This window comes from Dunckerocampus dactyliophorus, chromosome 13 (assembly GCF_027744805.1).
Source record: "Dunckerocampus dactyliophorus isolate RoL2022-P2 chromosome 13, RoL_Ddac_1.1, whole genome shotgun sequence".
NCBI lineage: Eukaryota > Metazoa > Chordata > Actinopteri > Syngnathiformes > Syngnathidae > Dunckerocampus > Dunckerocampus dactyliophorus.
In genome coordinates, this window is record NC_072831.1 from 8,650,207 (window position 1) to 8,660,950 (window position 10,744).

General features: G+C 43.7%; 1 protein-coding gene across 2 annotated transcripts in view; it reads right to left on the reverse strand.

Annotated features, from left to right (window-relative positions):
* Positions 1 to 10,316, reverse strand: part of LOC129192757 (protein jagged-2-like) — a 49,813-nt gene extending 39,497 nt beyond the window's left edge. For both annotated transcript variants that reach the window (XM_054797069.1, XM_054797068.1), the window contains exons 1-2: positions 10,102 to 10,316; positions 8,977 to 9,288 (exon numbers count right to left, since the gene is read on the reverse strand). In XM_054797069.1, coding sequence (XP_054653044.1) covers positions 8,977 to 9,288; positions 10,102 to 10,173 — 384 coding nt within the window. In that variant the 5' untranslated portion in view covers positions 10,174 to 10,316. The remainder of the gene's footprint in view (positions 1 to 8,976; positions 9,289 to 10,101) is intronic.
* Between the last annotated feature and the right edge of the window lie 428 nt (positions 10,317 to 10,744).

Genomic DNA, 10,744 nt, shown 5'->3' on the forward strand with positions numbered 1-10,744 from the left:
TACTGCTACTCCTCTTTATGGTCGCGGGGGTATGCTGGAGCCTATCCAAGCTGGCTTCGGGCGACAGGCGGGGTACACCCTGGACTGGTCGCCAGCCAATCGCAGCGACAGGAAGCCATCAAGCCAAATAGAGTTGTGGTTTGCTCACAATGCTGACAGCCATGAGCCAAACCCCGACAAAGAGCCACAAAAGCAGGGATGCCCAAAGTGCAGCCCAGGGGTTCTCCGCAGCCTGTGGTTCATTTGTCAATGGCATGAGGTACTGTATATTGCAGGAAAAAAAAAATGTAAGAAAAAAACCCCAGCAAAAATGGTAAAAATAGAGCAAAAGGCACAATGAGAAAAAGCTGCGGTTGACACAACAACCAATAATAACACAAAGCTTTGTCATTATACACGTATCACTTTTTAAAACCTTTCTACAAAATGTAACAATACATAAAAATATCACAGTGGGGGTGGGGTGTAGCTCTGTGGGTGTCGGTTCACTGCTGAGACCAGGGATCTCGGCCTCAAAAAGGTTGGTAACCACTGGCATACATGTAAAAAAAGCCCCCAATTTTTATATGTTTATGTCTTTATGCTTCACTGATGTTTTTTCGTCAAGTGTTGAGATTTCGCACTGTGTTTGCCAGTCCTTAAACGTATCATACTTGCGGTGGGATGCAAAAGTGAAACTTATTTATAACATTTACACACACTATTACACTATCATGAACTAATGGTGAGTACCTAGAACATTTTAATGTGTCTAATAAGTGTGAGAGGTGTATTGAAGAGAGAAGAGGAGGGCTCTGGAGCTGAATCTAATCTAATAATTACAGTTATCTTAATGCAAATGTTCATCCAAAATCGAAGGAAAACAGGAGGATTTGAAGGTGAGGAGCAAAAGAAACAGTGTGTCAAAAAGAAACATTTTTATGGGCGTCTCAATTTCCTGTGGTTTTTTTTGCCATTCGCTGGTGGTCCCAGAAAAGTGGGGATCTACTGCGGCAAAATGAGGATTGCAATATTTACCCGCTTCTTCTTCTTTCCTTTCTCATGTTGAATTGCAACCACTGTACGGAGCATTATCACCAATATTTAAATCGCCCCATCAAATATCTGCCAGCTTTCTTTCCCTGCTTGTCCATTGTACAATCATTAAAAAGGAATTTGTTCGGACTTTTTCTGGCTTGCGCATGCCCTCATTCAAATAAGGCATTGCTTTTTGTTTGATAGTCCCTCCCCTTCCGCTACGTAGCCAAGACGCTGACTTTTAAGGATAGTAAGCGTCCATCATTGCACACTCACCATTTTAAGTGTTTTGAGTACAACATCCACGTACTGACACTGCATTTTGCCGTACTTCCCAGTGTGAACGCACTTGTGCACTCAAAAGTATAAGTAGAGAATTGTGCAAATTGACACACAGCAACAATCAGCCTCAACATTAACAGAAGACATCTTTATCAGCAATCAGCTGCTACGGAATCACTTTTTAATGTCTGCACCAGCAGCTGCACCACAGATGGTGTGTGTGTGTGTGTGTGTGTGTACAGTACAAGAGTGTGTGTATGTGTGTGACATACATATGAAGAAGTGTGTCACTGTGCAATTTGTGTCCTTGAAGGACAAAAAGGACTTGAGTGTCACATCCTCACTTTGTACCAATGAGACAACCTTCTCACAATGTTGCGTGCGTGTGTGTGTGTGTGTGTGTGTGTGTGTGTGATGGGTGTTAGGTTGGGGGGGTGTTACATGCTGGGAGACACTTGACACCTGCTAACCAATTAGCAGGAGTCAGAGGGATTAGAGTTTTCATTAGTCGAGTAGAAAGCAGCCTTCACCTGTTCAATAAATAAATTAGTGCTATAGCCACAGGCCACGCCCCCTGGTGGGCTACTATAACGAGTGTGACGCATTTCTGCCTCATCCAAACATCTCCTTGTGTTGTCTTGTCAAAAAAAGAAGTCTCAGGGCCTGTCCACACAGGAACGTTTTCAGGTCAAAACGGTAAAGTATTTGATCGTTTCAGCCTTTCATCAACATGGCAACGGCGTTCTGGGTGCCCTGAAAATTGATTTTTTTTAAAAAACTGGTTCCAGAGTGGGAAAATCTGACAACGCCACCCCGTGACTTTGTGATCAGCCCAGACAAGCTGAACAAGCGCAAGACAACAGACCTCATACGCATGCGTTCTTTCTTCTTCTATAGTTTGGGTGTGTCACGAGATTTTGTCTGTGTGCCTGTTTACAGTGCCACATGTAGGTGTGTTTCCACCCAGTCATCTGTTCTGGTGTGGACATGACTACTTACTGATCCAACACAGTGTGGATGTGATTATTTTTCAACCTGAAACCTGGGACTAACTTGAAATAACGGCAAAAAAACGTTTTTAATTATCATAAGGCTGGGCCGATATTAATTTTTTGGGGCCGATATTAGGGAATAAGGCTGCAACTACCAATTATTAACAAGTAATTGGTCGATTATTTTTTTGATTAATCGATGAATCAGATAAAAAAAAAAAAGTTTGAAATTTCCGCCTCTTTATTCAGAAATAGAAGAGTAACTGACAGAGCAAATAAGTGCACAAACACCAGGTTGCTTCTTGAATATTCTGTTAAAATAATGTTAAATAATAAAAAAATCTAAATGTTTGTCAAATAGCTTCAGTAAACCAATAAATGTACACAAAAATACAATCATGATAATTTTTTTAGTTCATAAATACACAGGACTTGATGGAAAATGTCCTTTATGCCAATAGATGGTAATCACATGAGGCGTGGATGTTGAGAGTGGCGTGGCAACTTTATCTCAGCCATGGGAAGGATGCAAATTTGGGACACATCATCAGTAGTGTACCTTTAAATCAGTGGGTGTTTCAGCCTTTCAACACTAGACACCCTCATCAAAGGCGACCAACTACAGGGTGACCAAGCCTGAGTCTGTGTCCCATGCCCATGCATATTATTCTGAAGTTTGCTGTTTCAATTAATGGAATAATCGGTTAGGCCATAGATGGACCAAATAAATATGAAGCAAAACACCTACAGTTAGTGGTTGGATCCGCAACATATCAGAAAAGAGGCAACAATGCCCATCACTGTTTTCCAAAGTCAAAGCTGATATATGTGAATATCTTGTTTTGGCTAAAATATAATAGATAATAGGTCTGTTTTCATGGACGACTAAGGACATTAAAAAATATTCACATTTGAGAGGCTGAAATCACAGGATATTTATATATTCAAATAAAAAAAATTAATCAATTACCAAAATAGTTGTCGATCAATAGGGTAATTGATTAACCATCGATTAATCGATTAATTGTTGAAGCGCTATTAGGGAATAAACAATTGCAATAATGATACATCGGCCAATTAAATTTTTATATTTTTCAGTTTAAAAAAGCCAAAATAATTGTCATAAGTTGTGTAGAACAAGCAGCATATGATCAATCTGAACATAAAATAAATCAAAAATATGATGTGCAAAAGGACAGTAAACCTAAGGGAAATGATGCAAAGTCTGTATGACATGTCCCCAGTACCAGAGCTCTTCTTATTATTGCCAGTCTAACAAAGGCAGGTTATAGTCCAAAAAATACTTTTTTCGTAAACATCTACTCTCCAATGCGGGGCCATCAAAATTGTTTTCACCATGGGCCACACCACAATTACAGTTGCCCTCAGAGGGCTGCCTGTAACTATGAAACCCTATACATCTGTGAATATTCTTATTCATCCAGGTTCTCAGGCCACTGAATCGATCACAACTGGACTATTCAGGTTGTCTTAGAAGACGTTTCGCCCCATCCAAGCAGGCTGCATCACTTCATGCTCAAAGACTAGACAGGACTATAAGATCCAAGAATTTATCTTTTAAGGTAGAGGCACACCCCAACCAAGACTAGTTTCATTCTTTTGTGGTGCAACACAGTCGTTAAAATGCAGTGGAGTGAGGCCTCTGTCTGCCAACGACAGTCATTGGAGTGAAACGAGGATGATTCCACCCAAACCACCACAACAACAAAAATGACAAAACTCCATTTGCATGCAATGCAAATTTTCTGTCAAAATTGACAGAACACAGTTTGACACGAGTGCTTTAATAGATATAATCGGCCGATTGAATCGGTCGGGCAATTAATTGTTCAGGCCCTAATTATTATAAGTGTACAAAGACAATAATGGACTTGGGACAGTACTACACTGTCAAACCTGGCGCACTCAAGAACTACAGAGTACTGTACAGTCTATAATATACTTATTGAAGTGTACCAACAGAAGTATTCAATTTAAGACATCAGTCAGAGCATACAACTCTGTTGGAATGATGAGAAGGTGCAGAGACACCGTCAAACCCTTACATCCTATTTTTAGGCACAGATGTTCTTTACTAAAAGGTGAGGAAACACCATCATCATCACAGCCTCACCTGAGAGAATGTGTTCAGACGGCAAAATGATTACTACTCAAAATAAATGGGAATGTTTGGCTAATTCCCAGTCTAGCAGGGAGCCAATTACCAGCTCGCTGCTTCAACAGCTGTCACACCTGTCAGCCGGGCTCCATGAATAAAACATGGCGCCCTCAGGCAGGGAGGAGGCGGGAAGTTGCATTCGGCCCGTTATTAGAAGAACAAGTGCGCCGCGATCATCGCCATTGTCATCTCCATGGAGGCTCCCCTGAGGACGCCAGAGCTAATCAAAGCTAATCAGGGCGGGAAATGACCCAATTCACTTTTCTCACAGTGGAAGGTATCAACATCTACTTCTGCCACTCAGCTCTTGTGCTAACATGAAGCCTTCTCTGATTGGCTGCTCATCTTTAAGTCGCCTCACATGGCATGTAGCATGTAGCACACGTTAGCTAACAAGCAAACAGAGGCCACCAGCAGCTGCCCCAAGAAACCCTTATGAACTTTGACCCGCCCTCCAAGAGAGACTGGCTAAGGACAGACTGTGCGACGTCCACGTCGTTTACACAAGGACGACGGCGTTGTGCGGATCAACGAGGTCGGCAACTTGCGTGTGCTGAGAAGTGATCATGTGACCACAGTTTGCATGATAGGAAACAAAAATATTGTCCCTCCCAAATGTCTCAAGTACAAAAGCAGCACTTTTCCCACTCAAGAGCAAAATAAGCAAAGTGTAGGTGTGATCACACCCTGGAAGCCAGAGAAACAAGAATGGAATGTAAGCTCCAAAACATTCCCAATGTTCAGACTTTTCTACTGGAAGATCATCAAGCAGCACAATGGAAGCTTCTTCTTCCTGCTCCCACAATGCACCTCTCTACAAGACCTCAGACGTGACAGACAGCGTCAACAATCAATCAGGCGGTTGGGTGGAGGCATTTACACGCCTGAGACCAGAACCGGGTCACCTGACATGGAGCATTGGCGGCGTGGGAAAAGACATGCAAACAAGGATCATCCCAGACACATAAAGAACTCGCAGTGGTATTTATGGTCATTACCAAGCAAGAGAAGACACTAGAAGCACTGAAGGAACCCAACTAGTTTGTTGCCTAATGGGCTGTGGAGGAAAACAAAACAGGACTAGGCATGGGCCGGTCTGAGATTCCGTTGGTATGATAACTTTGGGCAAAAATATCACGGTTTTATGGTTTCATAATTTCAAATGTGCTCAAAAATGTCTTATTTTGAAATATTTTTATTGAAAAGATAAGAAAGTCCAATCAAAACAGTCATTTAAAAAAAATATACAACATGATGGAAATGAAACATTCATGTATCCATCCATCCTTTCTCTATGCCGCCTATCATCATTATGCTGGAGCCTAACCCAGCTGACTTCGGGCGAGAGGCGGGGTACACCCTGGCCTGGTCACCAGCCAATCACAGGGCACGTATAGACAAACAACCATTCACACTCACATTCAATTTTGGTTGTTGCCTGTTGTTCAGTGGTGAGTAAACGGTTTACTCCTCGACTCCTTACTCAACAGAGTAATATGTCGACCAACAACGGTGACAACAGCGCAGTCGGTGCCTCTCGATGCTAACAAGGCAGCTAATGTCGGTGCTATCTATACCCCGACGGTTAAGTTGCCTGATTTTGGCAACACAGCACATGCCTGTGGTTTCAACACATCGAAGGCAAGCCCAGTTCCGACTTCGAGGAATAACACATGACGTGACAAAGTAGTTCCATGTCATGGCTCGTGCTGTACCTCCAGCTTTCTCTCATCCGGCAGGAACGGTGTAACAGAACATTTGAGTGTAGTGTTATAATTTGAAACCGGTGACCGAACCATGTCTAAACAAGAAACATAAGTTTGTGGTCTCTGGCAGTTCAAACAAGATGTCAAGCTAATGCTAATGCTAACTGACGAAAATAATGCAGGAGTAACTAAATATTGCACGGTGGCATGGAAACAATAGCGACTTGTTGGGAATGGCGTCTGGGTCAAGCCACCCCGCCCTCATTCCTCTCCACTCCCCTGCCGTCTTCAAGACGTCTCATTGATAGTGAGTGATGGCGCACTGACAGCATGACGCTCTGCTTGCCACTGGAACCACAGCCTAAAAGCGCTGGGGGGAGGCGGTACCAGAGGACAGCAGCTGTCCCGCCTCTTGTCCTTGCGTCACGTCGGACCAAAGGCCCCCATCAGCCCTGCAGAGAGGGGTGAAGGGAGGACAGCACCGCTATATATACCTCACTGGGAGAGAGGGTGAGGAAATGGGGGAGGCAAAGCGTGAATGTTTTTGCTTGAGTCAAAAGTGTAAAGAAGCGCATCCTAAAAATACACTTCCCTCTTGACGAGTAAGTTCTTGACGAGTTTCTTATTTTGAAAGAGGCACTGCTTCCTCTGACACATCCCCCCCCCATCACCTATTTCCTCCCCCTCCTCAGCGCTATTGTGAAAAAGATGTCACCAAAGACCCAAACAGCCGGAAGGGTTAGCATGAAGGGTAAAGGGGAAGTCAGAACAATGTGCCCCCCCCACTTCCCTTTTGCAGCTAATTCATGTCAAGAAGAAGCAGTGGCCCAGATAGCAACACTGGAGTCCACGAGAACACCACCTGAGGCTACAGGACACCACCACACTAAAAACACTGATGCTACGTCTCAAATGGAATACTTCCGTCAGTAGACTTCAGTAAGTACACTGTAGTCTGCACACTTTGCATTTAGTGCTGCCCCAAATCCATTACTGGCGCATGTAGCAGAATTGATGATTGCAATATTTACCTTCTTCTTCTCTCCTTTGTAAGTTCGGTAAGGTTTGACAGCCAACATGACGTATATTGAGTATAAGCGTTCATCACTGTGCACTCACTACTTTGAGCGTTTTGAGTGCAACATCCAGGTACTGACAGTCGTACTTCCCGGTGTGAATGCAGTTATCCACTCTAAAGAATAAGGCTGTGTCTCAAATGAAATACTTCCGTCAGTGCACTTTAATAAGTATTCTGTGTAAACTGTGTACGTAGTTCCTAAGTGCGCCAATTTTGACAGAGCAGTGCCGTCCAAAATTCATAACTGTCATTTGCACACTTAACAGAGATGACAACTGCAATATTTACCCTTTTCTTCTTCTTCTCTCCTTTTGAATGGTGAATTACAACCACAGGACGGAGCATTAGCGCCAACATTTGGATGGCCCTATGAAATATCTGCCAACATTTTTTCCCACTTCTCCATTGCACAAAACATAAAAATTATTTTTTAACGAGTTTTTCCGGCTTACTCGTACCACCTGCTTCAAAGTCGCTATTTGTTTGGCAGGCACTCAAAAGATTAAGTGTAAATATGCAAGTGTGCCAATTGAGACACAGCATTAGTGGACAACCGGCAGAGTGACGCGTCAATACAGATCACATACCCAACAATTACTCACTTACGGTGCTCAACAGCTGCGGAACGTTCCAATTCAAACCAAGAATGCACGTACAGAAAAGCATAGCACTTACTAACCATGAAATCACGTTGCTCTGATGTCATCACGCTATGATGTGCTGTGATGTACTGGCCAACAAACTCATGACATCATCTCTCAGCGTTCACATGGAACATCTGAGGGAAGTAATGATGATGACACAAAAAAAAGAAGACTGTATAGTGCAGCGCTTCTCAAAATAGCATGGGGGGTGCAGTGATGTCTCGGGGGGCCGTGACGAAACTTGGAAATTGTTTTATGCTTTAATTTAAGTTGTTGTAGATGTTATCTCAACTCAATTTATTATCTATTTTGATAATTAGGTGATTGTATACAGAATGCTGGTGCCATACAGTGGTTTGTACAGATAAATAAATAAATATTATCAGGTTCTCAAGAGTATTTCAATTCGAGGCGGCGTGAAAGAAAATAATTGAGAACCATTGGTATTGTGGAAAACTGTGACTCCTGACATGCCAGCAGCATGAACCTGAGAGGGGGCAGAGCCCAGGCATCCTAGATTGAACGGGCGTCATCTTCACTTTGTTTGCGTCGCCAGCGATACGCCGCCTGTGTTGCACACAACTCAGAGGAAACCCGACACGACCAACTTAGGACTTCCAGTCTGCTGACAGCTGACCACAGGCCATGATGGAGTAGGGGAATGAGGGGTGGGGGGTGTCACACGAATGGACTTTACATTTTCTACAAGAAGTTCAAAGGTCAGCTCATGGATGGAAAAATCACATGAATGACAACACTAGAAGGTCATAGCACTTAGGAAGGAACCAGTCAAATGACACTGATATCATCACCGATACTGTTCACAGCCACTAGTGGGCACATTTGCCTGGTATGCGGAGATTGCTATAATATGCCGTGATGTATTAATCTTTCACACACATGATTGTGTAATTGACTAAACGTCTCCGAGTGCTTTTGGGGGAATCAAACCTGTGACTGTATACGCATGTTGCACTAAACTGACATCAAAGAGCTGACAGCAGTTCTCAGCACTCTCAGCAGGGAGCTCACATTAAACCAAAAGGCTGACAGCCAGCAATGAGGGCTGAATGCTCACCGGCCACGCAAACCGGAAAGGGATGACGATCCTCCCGGCGTCCTGGTTCCGGCTCTGTCCGCCCCGGAACTGAAAAGTATTCCCACCGAGCACCTTGGTAGTTTCCGAGCCGTATGTGCACGTTCCGCTGCTGCTGACCTCAGTCTGGTATTCCTTCAAGCACACACGCACGTATGTGTCGCACTCGTCCGCATCGCAGCGGCCTTGTTCGGCGTCCGGCCCCCCGTCGCAGCATTCGCCACTCTGCAGCTGACCTTTGGGATTGTCAACTGACAGCAACTGGAGCTCAAAGTAACCTGTGGACCACGACACCTGGGGTGGACAGGAACATAGTCAGAAGAAGGTTCACTTCTTTTTACACTTGTATGACAGTTAAGAATGTTGAAAAAATGTACCTTTTAAACTATTAACAATACTTCACTTCCTTTTACACTTGCATGATGGTTAAGAAAAGATAACATTTTATATTATTAACACTGCTTCACTTCTTGTTGCATTTGTATGATGCTTAAGAATATTAAAATGTGACTTAAAAACAAAGTTAACATTTTATACTATTACATGATATTATTAAAATGTACTTCTTTTTAAACTTGTATGTAATTAAAAATGTTAAAATGCAATTTAAAGCATTGCTTGTGCACTTAATAAAGCGTTATTGATGACCACAGTTTGACTCCAGAACTGATTTTTTGAATATTTCCATTATTTTCTGTGTGAAACATTGTTTGCAAATCCGCACTAATCGTTGGTTGACCAGCGTCGTGGATTGTGTGTGAGCTTCGAGGTCGTAGTGGAATTATTTAGACATGTTTACGTGTTTTAAGTGAGATGCTGTAGCGCTTGACAACTCATATCATACTTTTTAAGTCATTACGCAACACATTTCTGATAAATTACAGCCTCAAACCTGCCATAAAAGAACATGAAATGTATTAAAAAGTCAAACTGTGCCAGTGGTGTGCGTCCCAGCAGGTGAAGCTGCGCGCATTAGACGCACTTGCGCGCCGCGGGACACGCCGCGCATTTTGGCGCACGCCGAACTGGGCGAGAGGTAAAACGTTAAAAGTCCAGCCTGACGTGACGACTGAAGTGAAAAAGTCAGTTATGATGTCAAGTCCTCACCTCCGTGCACAGAGCCAGCAGCATGCACACTACGAGTGTTACGCGCCGCGCGCTTCCACAAGTCTTCCACATGTCTCCTGCAGCCCGCTGAGGGTGACCATGAGGGGGGTAGGAGGACAAAGTGATGAACAAAAAGAAGAGGGAAGGATCCAGCGGATCAGTGAACGGTCCGCGGACCCGCACGTTGACGCGTACACTCCACGATGCTCCGCGCCTTCCACGCACTCAACTGCTGCGGGCAAGCGAGCACAGGAGCGTTTCTGCTAGGAGGGGGAGGAGCCGGTCGCTGCCTTTGTAACGGACAGGCGCGAGGACCAATCACAGTGTGTCCCCAAGGGAGAAAACCAATCAAGATGAAGGGGAGGTGCGAGAAGGGACTAGGGAGGACGACTACTGGACTTACTGCTCAAGTTTGCATCTGAAAGCTTTATTTATTCCACTAATGGAAACAGTGTCAAAAAGCAGTGCACTAAATATAAATATTTTTATTACAAGTTTACTTTTGGTAACAAAGAGAAGTTTCATTTGAACATGGCAAGAAGGGCGCCACTCTAGTAAACAGGGCACCCCACTGACATATGTCACTGGGGTCATGAAGACAACAAACACACAAAGCTTTGTTGCTTTCATCAGGTGACAGGAA